The sequence below is a fragment of the Temnothorax americanus genome, unplaced genomic scaffold (assembly GCF_048541705.1).
Source record: "Temnothorax americanus isolate GAGA-0224 unplaced genomic scaffold, ASM4854170v1 Scaffold12, whole genome shotgun sequence".
In the NCBI taxonomy this organism is placed as follows: Eukaryota; Metazoa; Arthropoda; class Insecta; order Hymenoptera; family Formicidae; genus Temnothorax; species Temnothorax americanus.
In genome coordinates this window covers 3,198,576-3,220,639 of record NW_027509253.1, presented here as the reverse complement: position 1 = coordinate 3,220,639, position 22,064 = coordinate 3,198,576, and the positions used below count along the sequence as shown (strand labels likewise).

At 41.6% G+C, this 22,064-nt stretch overlaps 1 protein-coding gene across 7 annotated transcripts; it reads left to right on the top strand.

The window, feature by feature from the left end:
- Positions 1-73: 73 nt before the first annotated feature.
- LOC143893214 (uncharacterized) lies at positions 74-22,035 on the top strand. 7 transcript variants are annotated; one of them, XM_077398341.1, is made up of 11 exons: positions 180-332; positions 4,152-4,264; positions 8,928-9,086; positions 10,841-11,222; positions 12,224-12,670; positions 13,601-13,788; positions 18,139-18,268; positions 19,836-19,976; positions 20,205-20,389; positions 20,463-20,674; positions 21,084-22,035. In XM_077398341.1, exons 2-11 carry the CDS (start codon positions 4,193-4,195, stop codon positions 21,205-21,207), a joined length of 2,040 nt encoding a protein of 679 aa, XP_077254467.1. In that variant the 5' UTR covers positions 180-332; positions 4,152-4,192; the 3' UTR covers positions 21,208-22,035. The 7 variants fall into 7 exon arrangements, with proteins under 7 accessions (XP_077254464.1, XP_077254463.1, XP_077254467.1 ...); XM_077398339.1 differs by having other exon boundaries at positions 8,916-9,086; XM_077398342.1 differs by lacking the exon at positions 180-332 and adding an exon at positions 1,906-2,050.
- Positions 22,036-22,064: the final 29 nt, after the last annotated feature.

Sequence of the window (22,064 nt, the reverse complement as noted above, 5' to 3'; positions counted from 1 at the left end):
CACCTCGTCCCCGCAGACCCCGCACGAAGCCGCGGCGCTCTCTCCAGATCGTTTTAGTACGGGCAGACACAATGCGCGACAATAATTCGGAAGTGATCACCGTCCACGCGAACTACGCGCGATATACGTGCGCGTTATATTTCCACGATGCGATCACTCGTAACGGCGGATCGAGCGACATCATCGTCTCGACGTTAATGGGCGACTCATCAATCGCGTGGACATCGGGCAACGTTATGTAAATGCTTCTCACCCGACGCACGACAATTTTGATTAACGATGACACCGATGGCTACTGTACGGCGGCTTTTAGCCAGAAATCGTTAATCCGGGTAAGTTAAATTTTGGGGATTGGCAAACAACGGGAAACGGTATCTTTGCCGATCGTCTTGCATCTAAGAGAATGCCGGATTTTTGAAAAAATCTCAACTAGCGAGAACGTAACAAGTTTTCGCTTCCGTCCCTATATACATTTACATTCACATTGATTTGAAAATCGAGTACTAGATCACACCGCTGATATAAATATAAAATAATAAATAAATCTGGATATGTTTGTGTATTAAAAAAGAGTATAGTCTAAAGTTTAGCAAAAAAAATTCTCAAATAAAGTCTCAATCTCTTTGCTTTTAACGTAATCATATACATCTCTCGATGTAAAGAAGATAAAACTGATAAGGATGTCAAAAGCACTCTCAGTTTGCAAAAAGCTTTCCGCACCGAAACAACGGAAGCGTCTCCTTGACTAATATCACTGAATTGATTTGCACTGGATTTACTCAGCTGTCGCGCTTAGAATCAAGCGCGATAACTTCGCTTGCGTGCAATGTGCAATCACGAATGAGGGAGAAGAACCGCGATTCCCGCATTTCGGGAAAATTTAAGTGTTTCAGAAACATTACATTTTCCTACTGTCGACAAGTTCGTTCCGTTCAACGTTGAAAGTTCTTTTAACCGTCTCGACCAAGCATATAATTTTGAAGAAGCGTGAAAGAAGAGTGAAAACGAGTACGAGGGAGAAGGATCTTACAGTGGTCACGGATGTTGTATTTTTAGTTGTAATGGATTCTCTAATTGATCTTGAATCACCGAATGTAGCCGCAAGCACGTGCAACGCGGCGACCGCGTGCCAACGTAGGTACGACGTAAAAATAGAATGAAAAACGAGAAAATAATTGAGGAGCTTAATTCTGTCTCGCCCGCGCACAATTCCGAACGCGAACGCCGTAATTTCTGCGACCTACTACCGATTTCTGGCCGTTGAAGTTCGTAATTGAACAATTTAAAAAGTAGGAATCGGGAAAACGTATAGAGACACGAGAAATAAAATTTCCGTACGTTGGGAAAAAAAATAAAGAGCTCCATGACGGTCATTTGGCGTAAGGCAGGTACAATCGCGACGATTTCGGATTTCGACTCTTCGACATACGAAAATAAAATCCACCAACTTGGTCGTGGAGAAAAACGCAAAATTGACGCGTGAAATTTATTTTTCCATAGGGCTAAAATTAAGTGCGTCAAGATTATACCGATCTCAGTTGCCGTCTGCTGTTAGAACCAGTGCTTTTGTTTTGCTGCCAAATGATGTTGCTCATTTTAATCAATCTCGAATCCGCCGCGGTCTCGACGTATGTATACGCGGATACGCGTACGCGCGCCGTAAATCGCGCGATGCAATTAGAATCGCGCCGATCCTCGAATTCGCGCGCGCGGAAGCACATTTTAATTTTCCATCAGTACGGGGCATCGTAACACCTGGCTGAAATTCGCGCCTGCGTGGACGACGAGGCCTCGCGCTCCAGCCCTCGTGAGAATTGCGAGAGGGTGCAATTTAAACTTTGGCCCAGTAGCCAATCAACCCCTTGACGAGCGAACGATTCTGAGGGGTCGGCCGGTGGTGGAAAAACGAGCTCGATCATCGCGCGCGTTTCCAATATCGCTCGCCCAAATGGTGCGAAGTTCGTCGCCGCCGCGTTGTTTCCGAAGAGAGCCCTCGCGAGCATCGTATTTCGATCGTAACTCAAGAATAGAAGACACCGGTTGCGCAAAGGTAACTGATTTAGAATCAGCCGTGCGCGTTCCGTTCGAATCACCGATCTGTTCGCCGACGATCTCCATTTATTTACTTCGATAACGTTCCAAGAGTGAATATAGGAATCTTGTTTACTCCTAAGAGATCAGAGCGACGCGATTAATGCACTTTTAAACGTATCACTTTTTATTTGGAATTTGATAACACTTTTGTATAAACCGGTATAAACGATAATAACGCTTTGCATAAACGCGCTCCTGGAAGTGATAAGTTCGAGATAACGTTTTATAACTTTGCCGCACGGAGCGGGCGCGTGAAGAATACAAGACTCCACCGCTCTCGTCTAAGGCGCCTAATTGCGTGATACGGATTTAGAACACGCATGGCGTACTATCTGGCTCGAGTACAGATTACTCGAAAGAATCACGTTTCAGACCGTGACCGAGAGGCGCAACCACCGGGATTAGTCTCTGACATAATGAGCCGAAAGGTCACGTTAAACTTTTCGCGTGACAGAGCCCGCTTTGCGAGTTTCGGTCGCAATTTGAATATCCACATATTAACGAATGTGAATAATGTGTTTAAGCATAAAAGAATCTTTTCCAACTCATTCATTGACACGTTGTCCGCTTAAAAAGTTTCGTTTTATCTTGTGCACACCACAATAAAAGTTTTATTAAGCATATAACAATAAAATATTGTATACCATGATTAAGGTATTCCTTTCATGACACCAAAGTCTTAAGAATTAACTGATTTTTTGGTACGAGAAAGTTAAAATGCATATCTTTACGCCAGAAAAATAATTAAACCACATTACCGAACATATAAAGAAGAATTATGACTTTGAAAATTCGATATTTATATGTGACGTTATCGAAAAAGTCTATTTTCCATATTTCAATGTAATAATTTGTTTATCAAATATCTTAAGATATTAAATATTAACTGCGCTACACACACACACACACACACACACACACACACACACACACACACATATTCGCTAAACTCTATATTTTCGATAGTGCCGATAAAAATACAGAGTCACCGAATATTTAAACAAAATATTTATGTTACAAGTTGATTTGAAATGTGGTTTATATAGATGAATATTTTTGATGGCGACTTTCAAGGAATTATTTGGCAACGCTGTGCGCTCATGTCACACTTCAGTTCATCACGTACGGTTTATTATCAACTATTTATTATGTTTAAAAAAAAAAATAATCCAAAAAAATTGTGCTTTATTTTTGTTCACATTACTCCTCACTTTATGTTTTTTATCACTCATTATTATTATAAAATTTCTCTTTGATAAAAAGAAAATGTCACGATATTCTTTGATTAATGAACGTGACACTTACATTGACATTTTATGTCATCAACTTCACATTTTACACGCGGCGCCCTGAAAAGCGCAGCGTTGCCATATTGTTCTGACAGTAAAATTTACCGAAAAATGAAAAATTTCTAAATACACATAATATTTTCACTTTTTTCTTATCATTAAACATAATAATCACGTATAACTTGATTTTATATAAGTTTAATGCAATATACAAGAGTTTGCTGAGGCCCTGCTTAAGCGTCTACAAAATACGCTCCTCCGTGAAAGGAATACCTTAAAATTTTATGTCAGATAACATTTGTTCTCTACAAGCATTTTAAAAACTTTCGCGCGTCACCAATGATCATCAAGGCGCTGAAGTCAGGCGGTGGTCACGAATAACTTTCTCATATATGATATTAACAGTCAACGCATTAATATTTAATTGATCATACGGCACTGTACAATTGTCGTCATCATCCAATGTGTATCTTGTTAGACAATTAAATACGTTTACATTAATTTGCACGATGCAAATCAACATACAATACAAATTGATTTTCTATAGTAAGAGAGAAATAATTTTCAAAGATATGATATAAAAATATTCAATTACACATGTCGTTGCATGTGAAGTAAATTAAACCTGAAATAAGAAATCTTTCAGAAATTGCTTTTAGGTAAACCTCCGTAACAAAATGTAAATATAAAAAGCTTCAAAAATCTCTATAATAACTGTTAAGAAGACGTTTGGACATCAGAATTAAAAATTCAACTGACTTCTTTCAGCATTCCGAAAGAGCCAGATTGCAGCGTGAGCGACCACGGTCATGGTCTTGAGCGGCACGCTTACGGACTCCAGCTTCTTGGCTATCACACCGTCTAAAATCAAATTTAAACCGGTTAGTAATATGTCTCTTCCGCGCGAGGAGCTTCGAGCTTCGTTAAGACCGCGTGTCGAATCGCGGAGCTGGCTTATTCTCGAGATTACGATCGCGTCTCGAAAATGTCAACGACACGGCGGCGGTGCACGTGACTCTGAAGCGAGCGTCGTCATTATTTCAGCATGATATCGCGTGAGACTCATTAATACTTATTAGTAACTTCGGTGAATAGGCACGTGCAAAGTCTTAATAAGTCGTATCGCGCCCTAGGAAATTATCAATACTTATGGCGTGTCGGAATTTGGCCGCCAAATCTGAATTTAATTAAAACTTGCTTACGAAGCCATTAGATAATATTTCACAAATCACTTCTCCTTGCTTATTCTTTTTTTTTGTTATAAGATATATATACTGACTCTCTAAGAAGATTATATATAAGTTTATAATTAAAAATCTTTTTTCTCTCTCTTTCGTGCCGTAATAATAATTTTATCCTATTAAAACTAATTTTATATAGAAAGTGAAATAGCGACGTAATTTATGTTATTAAATATAAAGAATTAGTTTTAAACTTTTTTTAATATAATTACAAGAGTAAAAAATACAGTTACTACAGATCATCACAAATGTCATAGTTTAAAGATAAGTAAAAAACGATACAAAAATAAAATATAAATTAAATTACCAAAGTCCTTTTTTCGCAATATAGAGGTCTGCCCGTTTCCCAAGAGTGTCGCGAGACTTACGAGTGCAACGTACTCATTTACCCAGTAATTAGCAAATTATATTTTCAAGTGCCCCGAAGGGAGGTAATTCGCGGAAGTTGCGTGCGCGAAGGTTTAAAAAAAGAGGAGCGCCTCACGTTTCTCTCGATGACGCTACGGCCGAATGATTTTCACCGTGAAATATTTTTCACGGGAAGAGGAATCTACATCTTTCTACGTTCGAGCTATACGTTCCGATGCCGAAATCGTTGAGGGTGCCGACCTTGGCACGAAAAGCATCGCGTCTCTTTTGAGACGGAGCGATTAGAAGCTCGCGTGCTCGGTTTCTGCGCGCCTCACCCTCCCGACGCTCTTATCGGCGCTATCCCTCTATCATTTGGCGCACGTTCCTCATCCATTTCTCGATCCCCATCAAATACAGTCTTATCTATTCATAAATGTCACTCTTAATCCAAATGACATTTTACACGATGCAGCATTCCGTAATTGTTTCTCCATTACTCATACTGAAATATGCATGGCTATCTTCTCGATCATTTAATTTCTCTTGTGGTTAATATCACATTTCGTTTGGAGTAAGTAATTAAAAAAGCTTAAATTTCCTTTCAGACATTAAAACCTTTTCTCCAACATCTTCCAAATATGTAATTTCAATATATAATTTATTACAAACTTAAGTGTTTTATTTCAATTTTATTTTTTTAAACAGATTTCCTCTCTTTTCTCGGAAGTTCTAAGAGATTCTGTGCATGTGTGTGTGTGTGTGTACCGTGAACATAGTGGCGCGTTAAAAATGAAATCCGTTCGATTTCGCATCTTTCGTGAAACGCCAATGGAAACGGCGCGACTAATGATAGATAAAGACTTGATCGGCGTTCGAGCTTTCGAGTTACGTATGCCGTAACGTAGTGGCTGCCAGAACGACGGGTTCTCACGCAGTACGGTCAATCAATGTCAGAAGGCACGCACGGCTGAAAGTCAATCAGATGGAGCTTTCGCCTGGCGCTGATCACTGACGTTCCCTCGATGGAGTTACGGCGGCCGAAACGACGCCTGGCGTTTATAAATCAGCGTTACACGCATCGGATGAGATATCGATCTCGATGTCGACGTGGAGGTCGAGAGTCGGTCTCCCGGCGCATTAAATCCCGCGGATATTCCTTACGCGAGCCTCGTTAATTCGCGAGTGTGCACTCGCGGCGCGTCTAAGAGCACACTCCTCCGTTTTTTTGGGTAGTTTTAAATATTTATTTCGTCGGGGAGAGAAAAACACACTAGGTTACTCAAGTAGGATATATCGCATATCCTGCGTTAAATTTAATAATTGATTAAGAAAACAGAATAATAAATATCTTTCGCCAGTATAGAATAACAATTCAAGTAATTTCTTTCAATGTTCATATCGAAAAGACGTTATTTATTGCCAGTCACGGTCGATTTAAAGAAATTACTTGAATTGATTAAGAAAACATCTACGTACTAATGAAGCTATTACTTTCAAAACGATTTCAGCTATCGTTATAAGAGAGCAGAGAGTCAGTTGTGCGATAATACAGAGAATCATTTTTAAAATGTACGGTATTGATCCGATTAATATGGGATTAAACGACATTATACGTGACCACGTGTTCGTTCACTCGAGACACGTGCTTTAAGCACCGATGAAACGTGGTAGCTCCCACTGACGTCATATTATTGAAATTTCAGCTGCAACATATGACACCGCAACTAATCTTTCGTCGCGATAGTGTTTCGCCGCATTGATTAATCAGCTGCCCTTATCATGTCTGCGGTGACGGCGCGGTTGCTGACGGACAAAGGATCGTCCGCGTAAACGAAAACGTCCACCTCGAGAAAATGTCCCACGTAAAATTTGTTGCGCGCAACGAGATCTGCTTTTTTCTCTCCCCTCTCTCTCTCTCTCTCTCTCTCTCTCTCTCTCTCTGTGACAAACGGCGATCGTTCTTTCGGCCATTGATCATCCGGACGGTGGACCGGCGGACAGATGCACGAGCGTCGTATTTTACAGCATCCGATATTGTCCCATACGGCCTGCTCGCGTCGACTCCGACGGAAGCTTTCACGGGAACGACGCAATTGTTTGGATATGAAACGGTCTATTCAGGGGAAGGGAGAGCAAACACGGCGGAATCGAGCGACGAAAACTCGATAACTGGGGCGATAACTCCGGCGCCCATTTACCATATAGTCGGCTCGTTCCAGTTTCGTCCATCCACAACTCACGTAACGAGGCGAAATCTCGAGGTCTCTTATATATACATTGGTCGTGTTAACTGTCGTTGCACTCTCTCTCTCTCTCTCTCTCTCTCTCTCTCTCTCTCTCTCTCTCTCTCTTTCTCTCTCTCTCACTCTCTCACGAGAGAGAATCCCCGTCCCAATAAACTACGCGTAATTGTCGCCAGTTATACTGACCGTGCTTGACGATTTAGAATTAAACGACCTTTAGGAAAGATATAATCACGTGTTCTTCCTAGCGATTTTTTTTTACATTCAAACTTTAACTACTTAAAATTCTATTTAAAACTCTAACTTTAAGCGCATTTTTTTTTGTAATTCTCTTAAAATTATTTAAAATTCTATTTAAAACTCCGTCAGTAGCTATCGGTTATCGAGGTTCATTGAAGTCGGAGAAGAAGAAGTGAAAAAAGACTTAGAATATTGATGACGGAATTTTGGACGTAGCTTACCGCTAAAACTTATTCTTTATCACATGTTTTCGTCATTCAAAGCCGGTATCGCCGAAAGTGTCGAAGGAGATCGATAAGCCGGTGTACATTGAAAAGTTCAAAATATTGGCGGACAGCCAGAAGCTACACGATGACAGGATAATATCGTGCGCTGTTACGACGCCGAAATAACTGCGCGCGCGTTCGGGAGATGAAAGCGCAATTTTATACGGGTACCGTGAAGTTAGATTTAGCGTCGAAATCGTCTCGCTCGCTTTTCACCACGGATTTGGAGAGTAATTTCCGCCAACCGTGAAGTTGACGGCGCGCCGGCGAGTATGAAGGAAAAAAGGGATGGGGACAATTTGATCCGCGAAACGCGCTCTCGTCGGAAGAATTGCAGCATTTGGCTGATTAGAAACCCCGAAAAGGTACGAATATGAAAAGAAAAATTCCTCCTTTTCGAAGGTAGAACAACCTCTCAAAGAACTCACAATATATTTATATAAATACGATATATGTTTATATATAATGCCAATTAAAATATTCATATAGTATAGTATAATAATAAGAAATAAAATAATAAAAGAGATGGAAAATAATGTAATAAATTATGTAAAAATGTACCATGAGAGATGATAAAAAATGACGAAGCTAAAATAATGAAAGGTAAACACATTATTAATTTTGCGACAAAGCTGTGCGAATTCAATCTAGAAAGGAATATATTGCGATAATCAATAGAATTTCTCGATCGAACTTTGTCACGTGTTGCTCGTAATTTTCAGCGTATGTGTCGATGAGTCGCGCGGAACAATAAAAAGAAATGTAGGTTGAAGAAGCGATTCCAGCGCGCTTCGGCGGAAATCACGACGTTTGCGTGACAGGAGAACTGATTCGAGTTCCCGGTGATAAAAGTGTGTCTCCCAGTGAGTGCGTTTTAATTTATATATTACAGCCTCCGCAGTGCGCCGTTAGGTTTCTCCAGTCGAGCATAAATCTCGTCCGGGAAAAGAACCTAAACGAATGGCTATCTGTCGGTCCTATTGATAGAATGCTCTTTTCCTTTCTCCCATTGAATTTTACGATCTCTTGAATTATGAACTTCGAAGCACAGAGAAAGGAAAAGTAATTTGAAAATAAATTCCTGATAATTATCGGAGTTCTCTCTCTTTTCTCTCTCTCTCGTCTTACATCGAATCTCGCCGCTTCGAGATCGTATTATTATCGCGAGTCATAAAGCGGACTTGCAAATAGCACTTTTTCCAGCCTATCACGGAGACCCGACCTTCGACGATGGTAGGTGGTCGTAGGGTGAAGCATGCGGCGAGCAATGAAACCACCACCACGTCCATGGTCACCGGCGGCGTTACCAATAGGAGCGACAACGTCGTTGTCTCCACTGTACAGCCGACCACCACTCAGCAAGTAAGCTTCTATCTATCTATCTATCTCTCTCTCACTCTCTCCTTCGTCGTGCATCCTCGTTTTCATTACGTCGACGCGTATCACGTCGACGTCGACGGGTCGGTCGCGCGACGTCTCGCGGCCTCCGGAGAGAGCGAAGAGCGCGGTAGTCTATCTCGCGGGATGCGCGCCGACTCCTCCGCAAAGTGTCGCCGCGCGATATCGGACTCTCTCTCGCGCATTCAACGGCCCGCAAAGTTGGACACAACATTGTGAGCGAGGAAAAAAAACTGGCTGATAGGCGGTTTGTGCGGTAAGTAACACGCGGCGACGCGGCGCGGCGCGGCGTCTTCGAGTGAAGCGATCTATCATAGATCGATCCCGAAGTAAATTACTCCAGTTTCGATCAATGTTTGGTGCTTAAACGTAATTACGTATATTTAACGTGAGCGCTATTACTATTTTGAGACATTGTTAAAGAAAATTTCCTCTTGTCGCGAACTTGATATCATCATACTTTAATGTTTTATTTAATAATGAATTTCAATGGTTTATATAAATATTCACATAACCGCTAGTTGTTACGCAGTTATTAAAGATAGCGTAGAAACTTTTCTTTCATTCAAATTAGTAATAGTTTATCGTTTGTCTTGGAAATTCTTAAAAACCGAGCGTTACTTAGGATTGAATTTTCAAAGTACTCGCTGTAGTTACAGACAATTTTAAAATTCAATCGAAAAAAAAATACTCTATAATTTTTAGATAGAAATTTTCTTATTAATTATTTTTCGCGATTCACGAGGCTTCCGGAAAAGTGCGGGAGACGTGTAAGTGCGCAACGAAGACGCTCGTGAACGTATAAGGAAAACGTGAAATGTGACTCGTATATTCGTGCCTTAATAACGCGTGTGTGTACATACGTGCGCACACGAGGCACCGACCGACGCCGCGAGAGCTTAACTGACATATATAAATAGCGCGTTTAAAGAGAGCCGGCTAGAACTTTCCCGCGTGTACGTCTTGCGAACTCGTCAGGAAGGCACGAGTCGCTTTCCGAGGAGGATCGTGCGACTGGAGCGGGTCCAGCGAGCGGATTAGCCGACGCGTGATCGAGGGACGTCACAGATCTCGTGAGAGGAGAATCACCTTTCGCGGAGTGCGTGTAATTCGTTAATCTTTTCTTTGGCATTTGCGACGGTATTCGGTGAATAATTCGTGTTGTGAGTGAATAAATTCCTATTATGAACAAACTTGGAGTCTCTGTTAACACGGATCACTTATTATGATACGCGTAATTCGTAAATATAACGTCGGTATTCATTACGATGCGAAGAAAAATTCTGAGCGAACCAAATTGTGTTCAACCTTAATAAGATAAAGAGAGATAAGATATTAAGAGAGGAGTTAGATAATACATGGGTTGTTTAGTAACAGGCTTTGCAAATTGAGCGTAAATATTTGAGCAGTCGACCCAACTGGCCAAATTAATATATTAATTGGGTCGAACTAAAACGACTGCTGTTTATTATTAAAGTCACGATTTTGTTAGATTATGTAAAACTAAAATCTTAAAAACTTAGAAACATTATTTTAATCTTCTTGATAATGAAAGCTTTGGTTCCATGATAAACAAAAATAAAGTTTATTGGGTAAATTACTGAGTTTACGGATAATCGGGCCGAGTTCTGATCAAGCGAAGTGCGAGGCACCGGTCAATATGTGAATTTCAATTTCTCTCTCGAGACTAATTTCCGTCGTTTCGTGCGTTTCGGCAGAAAGTCCGGCGGATCTTCGAGGAGCAGGCCAGGTGGCAAGAAAGCGGCCCACGCAGACGCGTGAAATGCACATCATCGGGCACTGCCTATTGCGTAGTTAACAACTACAGCATCGACGCCTCTAGGGGCGAACTTGCTCGAAATAACCGCGCCGCGAGTGAAACGACGACGACGACGACCAGCGTCATTACCAAGAGACGAGCGTCGTCGATCGTAAACGGGAGAATCCACAAGGAGGAGACCGCTCGGAGCGGCATCCTCGCCTCAGAGGAGTCGAGGAAACCGAAGGACGTGCCGAAGGACTCGGCGAGACCGGGAATCTCAAGGGACATCCAACGAGGTATAATCAAGTCCGCTTCCGTGCCGAAGGATTTGAAGGAAGGTGCGTTGCATAATTTCTAAACTCTCAAATTATACGTCGCTTATTACTCATTAATCTGCTTTATATCCTTTATTTATAAGTTTTATAACCTCTTTTTACTTTTTTTTTAAATCAAAATATCATTTTCTTATAAGAGAAACTCCAACTTTTAATAAATGCACCAATTTTTGCACGGTTACTTTTTATGGTAATATTATATCATTTATGTTTTTTGGATATACCTATAAGCATCGTAATGTTCGTTCATTCATGTTGGAAGGAGAGACATTATCGTCACCAGCTGTTCTAAATACGTGCCGAAAGCTGCGATAAAATTATTTTCGACGGAAAAGTTAATTTTTCCTGTACTCTCTATCTATATCTCTCTAATGACACTTGGCTGTGGAAATGCTGACATGCATGCCGTGATTCGCCGCACGGGTTACCTGACGCGAAACAATAATATATCTAACGAAAATCACGTATCTCGTAGCTTCTGAATTCTCTATTAGAACTGTAAATGAAACCACGAGTTATATATGTAAACACGGTGAACCGGTGAACCGTAAACGGTTTTCGACACGAGACTACAAACAAGTGTTTCAGTCGATATGAAACAAATCAAGTTAATTATAGTAATCTCTTACTGGAGGATCCGGTAATTTGTTTCAAAGTGTAAGGGGACACTTTTCTATTTATATGATCTAATTTTCTAAGACTCGCGTTTCGCGCACGTCGCAACTTGTCAGCTCAGCGGCTGGAGCGAAACAAAATAAATGTTTACTTTCGGCCCACGTCGATTCTAACGACGCGCGAAGTTCTGTAAGCACACGCGACGCGATCTACCCAACACGATCTGCTTACTTAATATTTTTTATGACAATATCAACGATGACGCAAACATCTGCATGCCGCTAAACGCACCTATTTAAGCCTGCGCTTGCAGACTGCTGAGGGTACTGCGAGACATCTTGGATAAGAAATAACAGTGGCTGTATAAATACAGTGCCGTGACTCCGCAGGTCTTCCAGTGAGGGAAAGAACGTTACAACGGGTACCGGAGGAGGGCATCCTAAAGAGGTCTTCCGCCTTCCTTGCGAGCCTAGCGCATCATCGTCATCATCATCATTCCTCCAGCAAACTCGCCGAGAGGAATTCGCCGGACGACGAGTTAGCTAAGTTTCTCAGGCCGTCGGACGGCTACGAGCTTCGCGGTTCATCCTCGAGATACGCCGGCCCGAAGGACTATTTCTCGATCTTGACAAACGAGGACGACGACGACGCCGGACTGTGCGCTCTGCGGCCGTCGCCTAGCGCCCAGACGTTATCGACGAGCTTGAAGAAGAAGGGCGTCGGAGTGAAGAAGTCGGTCTCTTTCAGCTCCGATACCAGCTTCGAGGAAAAACGCGCGCCATACCGGAAGCCTGCCGTCCACGAAGCCAAGGTCTATCGCAAAGGCGTGCTTCAAGGTGAGTTCTGCGTTACGTGATGTTCGCTCGATGATGATTTCGCAAATTTTACACACGGTATTACAGATAAAATCTTTAACTTACTAATAATAAGAGAATATAAGGCTGTCAAGAATCTAAGCTTGGACCGTATGGCTTTGATTCTAATTTGATAGGTTTTTTAACGTTATCTTACTAAATTTTTACTATAAATAAAACAACTGTAATTTGTTTTGATAAATAGTTAAATGAAGATTTCATTAGATTAATTCACAAAAAGTTGTTCCTTTTTTTTCGCTGCTTCATAAATTTTTTAAACAAAAAATAAATTAGTTACTTTTTTGAAATCCAATATTACCTTACGTAGCAACGCGATGCAAGATTTTTGGATCATCGCTTTTACGCGAGCGACGTTTATTTGCCGACGAGTTTTTATTTGCACAAACTTTTCGCGCTGACATGTACCAACGTCATTTATTAGTGTCGACAAATTGATTCCGACGTGTGACATCACTGATAAAAAGCACCTGATAACAGAACAACGTTTAAATCTCGATAAATGTTTGTTTCGCACTAAAACCTGAAGGTATGTCTTTGATTAATGTGAAAATTTTCGACTAAAAATTCACACAGTAACGTCGCTTTAACGAATTGGAATTTAACAAATTGCGGACGCAAAATCGATAAGCAATATGTGATCTTCTTTTACGTGAAATAAATGCCGAATAATTTAATACAGCGAAAGAGTTCATCTAAAAATATCACAAACTATTAAGCTTGTAATTTATGATCGTGTAATTTATCAATTTCAAAGTATATAGTCTATCGCATAAAATTGGTGTATCGTTCAATAATAAACTGTGATATATTGGACATTTATAATTGCGCAAGTAAGCTAATAATTTATTCGCGATTAGCTTTGAAATGTTCAAACAAATATAAATCTTGCAGACCACATACGCAAAGAGACGATCAAACCAAAAGTGCCGCCTTCGTGGGAAATACCCTCTGGGGGCCCTACGGCCCTTCTGAGGGCCGCCAGAGAGGCGGACGACACCGGTCTAAAAGAAATTGTCGCGCAGGCTCGGAAAGTAGGCCTGAAAGGTATGGACGTCAACGTGGTCGACAGCAGCGGGAGAGTGAGTACAAAATTTTCTAATTAATTGAATTAGTCTCTAATTGCGCTCCGTAATATAAAAATAGCTTTACAACATTCTCCCTGTCGTTTACTCTCTTAACGCATATAATGTGCGATGCAGGGTGATACGTTTGCGTGCGCGCTGTGAAAAAATGTGTCTAGGTAAAATTATAAAAAATTCAATAGTGCCGCATTATTTGTGGATCGATGGGAAGGAACAGGGAGAAAGCGTGGAAAAAATATGGAAAACGAAAAAATGTACAAAGAACTATTAAACGCATAATGATTGGTTTAACGAATCACGAATTCTTTCATGTTTGGTTGGGCCTCTGTATGTCGATCCTATATTTGAGATTTCCTTCGAAACTGCATCCTCGGAATGCCAGATCATTTGAGTAGAATGGCTTAACGCTAAACGAATTCGACGGATTGGAAAGCCGGCGGCGATCCGTAATTAACAGCGCGCGATTCGCGATCGATGAAAGTGCAATTAAGGCCGAACGAGTCGCGCGCGACGGCAGGAAACAAATTTCGACTCTTCGAATGGGTCTATTTTTAAATCACTCGAGGCTGGGATTCCGCCGATTCGAGGCGCGTGTGAGTTTCGCTTCTCGCGAGCGTTATGCAAAAATGTATATTACGGCAACTACGGCAACTACGGCAACCATCTGCGGGCCGATCGACGATTGATTACGGACGATCGGAAGTTAACAGCGGTGTGAAGTTTCGCGAGATGAACAATTTATTACTCTTCTCACGCATATTACTCTGCTCGTTTCGTTACTTCGATAAAATTAGGACGTAACTATTAATATAAAAGATTTATTATTACAGAAAGATGAAATACTAACACGATTTAATACACATTCGTGAGTAGTTTATAATATGAGTAAACAATGTCACATGACTTCCTCCTTTGTCGCTTCAAGCGTTTTTTTAACCCTCCGTAGTCACACCGGGTCAATTTGACCCGAGCCTCAACTTTGCTCGTAAATATCTTGCGCGTAACTTAAAAATTGGCGGGCATGACGCCCTCTAGCTGTAGTTCAAAAAACAAAAAAAAGAACAAAAAGAAACAAATTTTTCGCAACTTTTTTTTATATGTTAAAAATTTTTGGGGCCCTTCTTTTTTTGTAGCAATCAATCTAGCAATATCGCAAGTGCATTCGAGAATTTTTTCAACACAATCGGTGGATAAATGGTCAAATGGCGAACGGTCAAAGTTCGTCTCGGGTCAAAATGACTCAGAGTGGCTTCCTTGTTTGAAAAAAATAGGTGTGACTACGGAGGGTTAAGATCTGTCTGTTAACCTAATGAAAATTTTTAGTGTGTTTCGTGCTGCTTCGTACTACGGTGCAATCTCAATCGGATAATCGGCGTAACTGGCATAGGTGGAAAACTTTTCTAATTGCTGACGAAACTCTGTATAATTATACCAGGCTGTTTTCCGGCCAGCCAGCGTGTAAATTAAGCGGCGGGATCGATTCGACGAAACGGATTCGACCGCCAGTCCGTCGCGGATGTCGGCAAAAATTCCACGCTCACGGCTCACGGCGCTTTCATTAGTACCCACGTGCGATCCCCTCGCGCATATGTAGCACTTCGTGGAAAAGTACCGAATTGTGTGCCCGTCGGGGCACCCAAGCTCTGCCCGCTTCTACGGCAAGCCGGGTGTAAAATCGCGCCGCGAGAGGTACAAGATTGGTTGCGTTCCCAGGGGAAATATATGTATATGATATCGCTCGGGAAAAACGCTGGAACATCTGGTAGATCTGGAATTAATTTTTTAAAAGCTTTATCCGCGTTACGCCGAAATTAAACACGTCTAGTTAAATTTAAGACACTGTATTTCAGAGGTGAGATACATTTTCAAGCTTACCTTCCAATTGAAGCTTGCGGTGAAATAGAAGATTGAATGGAGGAAAAATATGAAATATTTAAATGCAATGCATTGCTTATTTCAAGCTTATTTCACAGTGTCATTCTAGATATAAAAAATCTGAAAAATAAGCTTGACAGAAGTAAAAGCGCGCTGAGTGATGGCAGCTCGCGAAGCGATGTGAGATACCGTAATTAACGTCGTTTCGACGGACGCTCGCGATATGAGAAGTTTAACGTCCCGCGATGGTAACTGGCTTACGTTCATTACTATATCGAACGATCGCGTTCGAGGACAACGCCGTGAATTTCGGAGGAGATAACGCTGTTTGCAAAGCCTCGCGTTTTTCGAAACCGCGCGCAATTCGGTGCAAATTGGACACGCGGATCTTTTTCCAAACTGACCGATCGATGCCTCATCCCCGCCTCTCGGAATCGATACGAAAGCACGTGATCTCGATCCCGCGCGGGTGCCTGCGACCGCATTCCGTATTATACGCAGCGGTGCCGCGTCGCAAGTCGCAATTAAAGTCGGGATCGCGCTCCCGTCTCTTCTCCCGTAGATAGAAATGCGGTCGACCTTCGTGGAGTCGCGGCGGACAACACGCCGCCGCGTCTATAAGGTCGGGACGAAGGGAACCTAGATATAGGTGTCCCGTGTAATCGTGACGGACAACCCTGAGGCGCCGGTAACATCGCCGCTCTCCACAAGGCCACGAGATCGCACGTAAAGCGATCGGTTACGTATCAACCCTGATGCGGCATTAGAGAGATATATGTTTACGATTTTTCTTAAGTGACACGAGACAAACGCCGGCGATGATTCAACGAGGCTGCGGAACGAAGAATTCGCGCGAGGTCAAAACACGCTACGTGCAGAAATAACTAAAGCGCTGGAAATTATACAGATTTACTTTAATTTGCTCATTACTTGTAACAGAATTGTGTGATTAGTATTTTTCGATTTAATCTAAACAGTTGAACCCCTAATCCTGAATTATTTATCATGCAGGATTCAGAATTATATATATGGATTGCCTAAATTCAATTATGGATTCAGGCAATCATGGATTTAGGAATAAAATTTATATATAATTTTATTTATATACCGTCTAATAATAAAGAAAATGATCGTCAGTGGCGATCATACGGCGCAGAGAGATATGCGCTGGTCTAGTGAGCCGGGTTCAAATCCGACTAAAAATTTCATTTTTTATCGGTTTTTATTCAATCACCACCTTTCGGAAGCAGGGATGGCAACCTACGCCCATCTTGCCTAGCTTTCTATATTAGAGAGGGAAACGATCCCCCAGGTTGGGGGTTAGGCAACAATAAAATAAGTAAAACCAATTCCTGATGTAACGATAAGAAGTCCAAAGAAAATTATTTAATATTTTTATAAAACTTTTTCAAAAAAGTTCTCATTGTATCAAAAATATATCCGTATTATTCCTAGTTTCATTCAATTTTCTGATATTTCTGTCTTTATCTAAATTACGTATGAAGAATTGTACATGTTTCAAGAAATATAAAAAATCTAAAATGTAAAATTACAAATAAAATTGTATCCTGAACTTTTTTTTACAAATTATTAAGTAATTGTATCCGTTTAAATAGGCGAAGCCTATACAAATATCCCGGAGTATCAAATATATCATTGAGGAAAGTGTGGACCAACTGTTTAATCGGCGGCTTCTGTTTCGTTTAAAACGAACGAAATAAAACGCGCGGTGTTTGCCGATTTACAATTCACGCGTCGTCTTCAAGGCAAACGCGTCTTCTCCCGAGCATTTGTTGGCATAGTCTGTGTTTCAACGTCTGTTTGTATATCGGCGCGGGCGCTGACGCAAGTTAAAGCAATAACGCTCAAACGTCAATAGCCACTTAATAAATTGATTCTTAACGGATGACTTCCATTGTCCATCTCGATGTCGGTGGAGGCAGCCAAACAATGCCGAGAATGAGAACGCGTCTTCCCCTACGAGATGTCATACTTCTCAACACAATCGCGATATAAAACGCGATATTCAGTCCCTTTTCAATATATTTACACGCGTCAATGGAACGGTGGTAACAATAGGTGAAACGCGGCATTCAAAGATAAATCCGATTAACAACTCCTATAGGGGATGTAGCGATTTAGCGCAAGGATCGTTTTCTCGATCGCGGAAAACAATTTTTGTCGAGTCAGCTGACAACGAGATCAGCGAAAACCAGCGTCGCGAATCCTATATGATTTAAAAACCGTGTCTGATTCCGCGTTCATAGTCATCGGCGTGGATTTAGAAGATTACATCCGCGTATAAATGTGTGCCGTGGAAACGCGTGGTTTTTCATGTCACGGTCAAACACGCGTGAAAGAGACATTGACGACACGGCGCGGAGGCCGAGAGGGTGAATAATGTTCCGCTGATCGGACGTGTAAACTTTCGGCGCGCAAACTAAACCGGGAATTATTTGTTTGCCATTGCAGACGGCCGTAAGTTACATGGCTGGGAACGGCGCGGCGGCGATGCTCGAGCTGGCGCTCTCTTTCGAAGGCGTGGACCCGAATCTGCCCGACAACGAGGGCAACACGCCGCTCCATTTTGCCGCCCAGGCCGGTGAGTGATCGATCACGTATTATGAATAATATATCAGGTTGCGCGGTTCTGGCGAGACCGCGATACGCACGTTGCTGGGAAAATGTGAATGACGCGTTGCGGAAATCCAATATCCCCCTTTGATCTTTCGCAATTTTCCAGAATCTGGATTTCTGGAATATCGCGGTAGTAGAGTCGATTAATAATGTTAATATAACAATGTCGCTGCAAACATAAATGTTATCGAGATAAAAGCATCTTGGACTTTGTGAGTTAAATGGCTTAAAGAGATGTTCCCTTCTCTTTCGCTCCTTTCTCTTCTCGGTGCTCGGAATATCGTCTTCGATATAACCGATGTTCCAAAAATGAACCTGGCGAAAATACGCAGAATATAGGTTGGCCGCGCTTATTCATAGAGAAAGTGACAAGAATAAGCGTTGCATCAATTGGACGCGCGAACATGGGCGATGGAGTAGGCGTCAAAAAGGTGTGTTTTAGTTTTCGTATAGGAATCTTGAAAATGCGTTTATTCGCGCGAGTGAGTTTAGAACATAATTTACCTCCGTGTTTTTGCCCCTGTTTCTTTTCGGCTGCGTAATCATCCCCTCTCAGAAGGTGGCAACTGGCCACGTGGCTGGCGAAATAACTGTATATACATCCGTCGCAGAGTCACAGATTAACCATGAACAAAAAAATAACGGGATAAAGTGCAGAGGATACTTATTTAGATTTATGACGTGACGTTTAGAGTCTTAAATAAAGTGAGAAACGAACGAATGGGGCCGTATCTATATTGAAAGCAAATGATTACGAGATTCGTCCTCTTTGCCTACTTTTCTTCCTTTCACGTTTCATAACACTAATTTTTTTTAATTATATAATTCCTTCAATACAGGATAGACAAATATAATACATTAATTTGAAAAATTCATGAAAAACTGATTAAAAAAATTAATTTGTCAAACTAAATTAGGTAGGTAATCTCTTGTCTGTCGAACGTATAAATGCTCTCTAAGACTTTATGATCTCGTTATATTTTTATGCAAGTGGAGATAATATGCAGGGAATAGCAATAAGTAAGGTAAATGTACCAATGCCTGGGCACGTACCTATGTCTGGACATTTTTATCATTTTAGTCTTGAAATAAGTTATAACGCGAATTAAAATCAAAGAATCAAAGATAAAAATAGTTTTCTTGTATTATATTTTTATCTTTGATTTTAATTCGCGTTATACTTATTTAAAAATGATAAAAGTGTCCAGACATAGGTCTTAAGTGTCCCGGCATTGGTACATTTACCTCATCATCGAAAAGTGTTGAAAACGTTGTCTCGAGCCCAATGCCAAACCTGCCGGCAGAGTTTTCGCGCCGGCACGAGGATCCCATCGCGTCACACAATCGCCGAAAATAGCGGGAAGCGTCTCGTGCAACAAACAAGCGCAGCTCCGCGATGACGCGTGCCGAAAAATGTTCCGAGCCAAAACACCGCGGGTTATGAAATGTACGAGGGGAAAAACTCGCGAACGCGAGAAAAAACCGGCACCTATGATGTCAGTACATGTTTTCTGTTACGTATCTGCGGATAGGACAGACCGAGTGCCTCAACATCCTTCTGCAGAGGTGTCCGGACATCGAGGTGGACGCTAGAAATACCTTGGGCTTCACGCCGCTCATGAAGGCCGCCCTTCAAGGTAGAACCAAGTGCGCAAAGATTCTTCTGTTCGCTGGTGAGCAAATAGTTCAGTAAAAAGTCTTATGTATTTATTATATAAATAAAATAATAATGTGATAATCTCTAAGATCATAATAGTCTAATATATATTACATATAAATATATATAATAATAAATAATAATAAATATTTTCAATATTATATAAATATATTATTATACAAAGGACCCACAAAATATTTCTTAAAATTTACGCCGTTTGAGAATTATTTTCATTAATTTCTAGGCGCAAATCCTACCTTACGCGATCACGGTAGAGGCTTGAGGGCCGAACAATGGGCGAGGTTTTGCGGCAGGTACGTGTGCGCCGAGATGATCGAGAGATTCGCGAGGCATCGTCTGTTGGAGAGAACGACGTCCTGTCGTTGGGGCAGCGAGCCTGAACTGGCTGCGAAAGTCCTGCAGGGAAAGGTACGTAGCGCGACATCGAGACCTCCTAATCTATTTCGTTCGCAAGACATAAATCCTACGCAAACTATGCTAGGTAACGCCTATACCCACGACGCCTATGCCGCAACCCTCCGGATTGAAGTCGAAAATAAAGAAAGTCTTCCGCACCACCTCCAGCCCCGATCGAACCTTCTCTCTGGTCTCGCAACTCACCAGCGCGGCTCTCTGCGCGAGCAGTCCGGCTCTGCCGAAGCCCTCACCTGTTGTAAAAAGTTTTCTGCGGCCGTTGAGTGTGCCCCAGTTAAGGTACGATACTGATCGAAGAATTAAAACTTCCTGAGTTTCGATCGATACTTTATAATCGCATTTTTTTTACGATTGCAAACTTTACAATGCTTCTTATGTCCATTTCTAGCAACGCAGGTTAACTATTAATCACAGTTTAATTTACCTTTCATCTTTCACCAATTTTGAGTTAGAAAAAGATAGAAAGTAAGTTAAACCGAGATTGAAGTTAATCTACATTAGTAGAAATGGACATTAGCAAAATTTGAAACGTTTATTAAAAAATTACAAGCAGTTTAAAAAAATAAGTAACATTAAAATATTACATGTTTGAACATTTTCTTTAAATTATATTTGTCAGATAATAAATAATTCTGATTCTAAGGTAAATGTTAATTCAGACAAGATAAAAGTTTGTGCCATTTTTCAGAGTGACGTTGGTTTCGCAGCAAGACTTCTTGGAGAAGACCTCCGAAAAGTACGGGACGAATTTCACGGACAAGATCGAGAACTCCATCGCGAAGCCACCACGCTCGAAGAAGAAGAGCAAGTAGTCGAACGTAAAACTGTCGCGGTCACGGGCCGCGTTTAGAACTTCACTTCGCATTGAACACACGCGAGGGGATATTATTGAAATCTGCTTGACGCTAAAGCAGCAAGACGGACAGAGTGTTTGTGATCCATTCGAGATCATTTACGTGTTATCCGATTCCGCTGTTGCCTGTAACCGGCCGATCGTCGATCCGAAGCCGCGGTCCCTCAAGTAGATCGTAGTTCGTTCGTTTTTACCTCGCCGATAAATATTAGCGATGCATTTCACCCGGAGGACGTTCGCGGAGATCGAAAGGGAGGAAACCTTCGATACTCGATCGGTCCCGCTAAATCACGATTTCCAAGTCGACGGCTGCTGTTGAAGTGTTGTCATGTTTACGGTTCGCGTACTCGAGATTGTTTTCGATGTAAACCGCCGCCGCGGCCGGACGTATAAACATTCGGAACGGTCGAATTTTATTTTTAGTTTGAACTCATAATGGATCGTACGACGTGTGGCGGGACGAGGCGCGGCACGGCGCGCAAGCGCGGTTTACGGGAGATCGTAAAATCACGATCGAAAAATCACGTTGAAGGAGCGTGGTGTTCCTCCCGTTGAATGGAAGCTCGATTTTTCTTTCCAGGAAACGTGAATGTGTAACTTGAAGCAGGCGCCGAAGCGAAGCCTCGGGGGTTTTTACCGATTAAAGTGTTAAAGATGATCGAACGGGCTTGCGATCAATCTGTGTCGCAGGTCTCTCTCTAACTTATAACACGCGTTTTACGTACAAGATTTTATATCGATGCAGTTGCTGTCAGATGGTTATTTAAATAAATGTCTTATTAATTAACTATTTGTCTTTTGATTATGGACGATTGT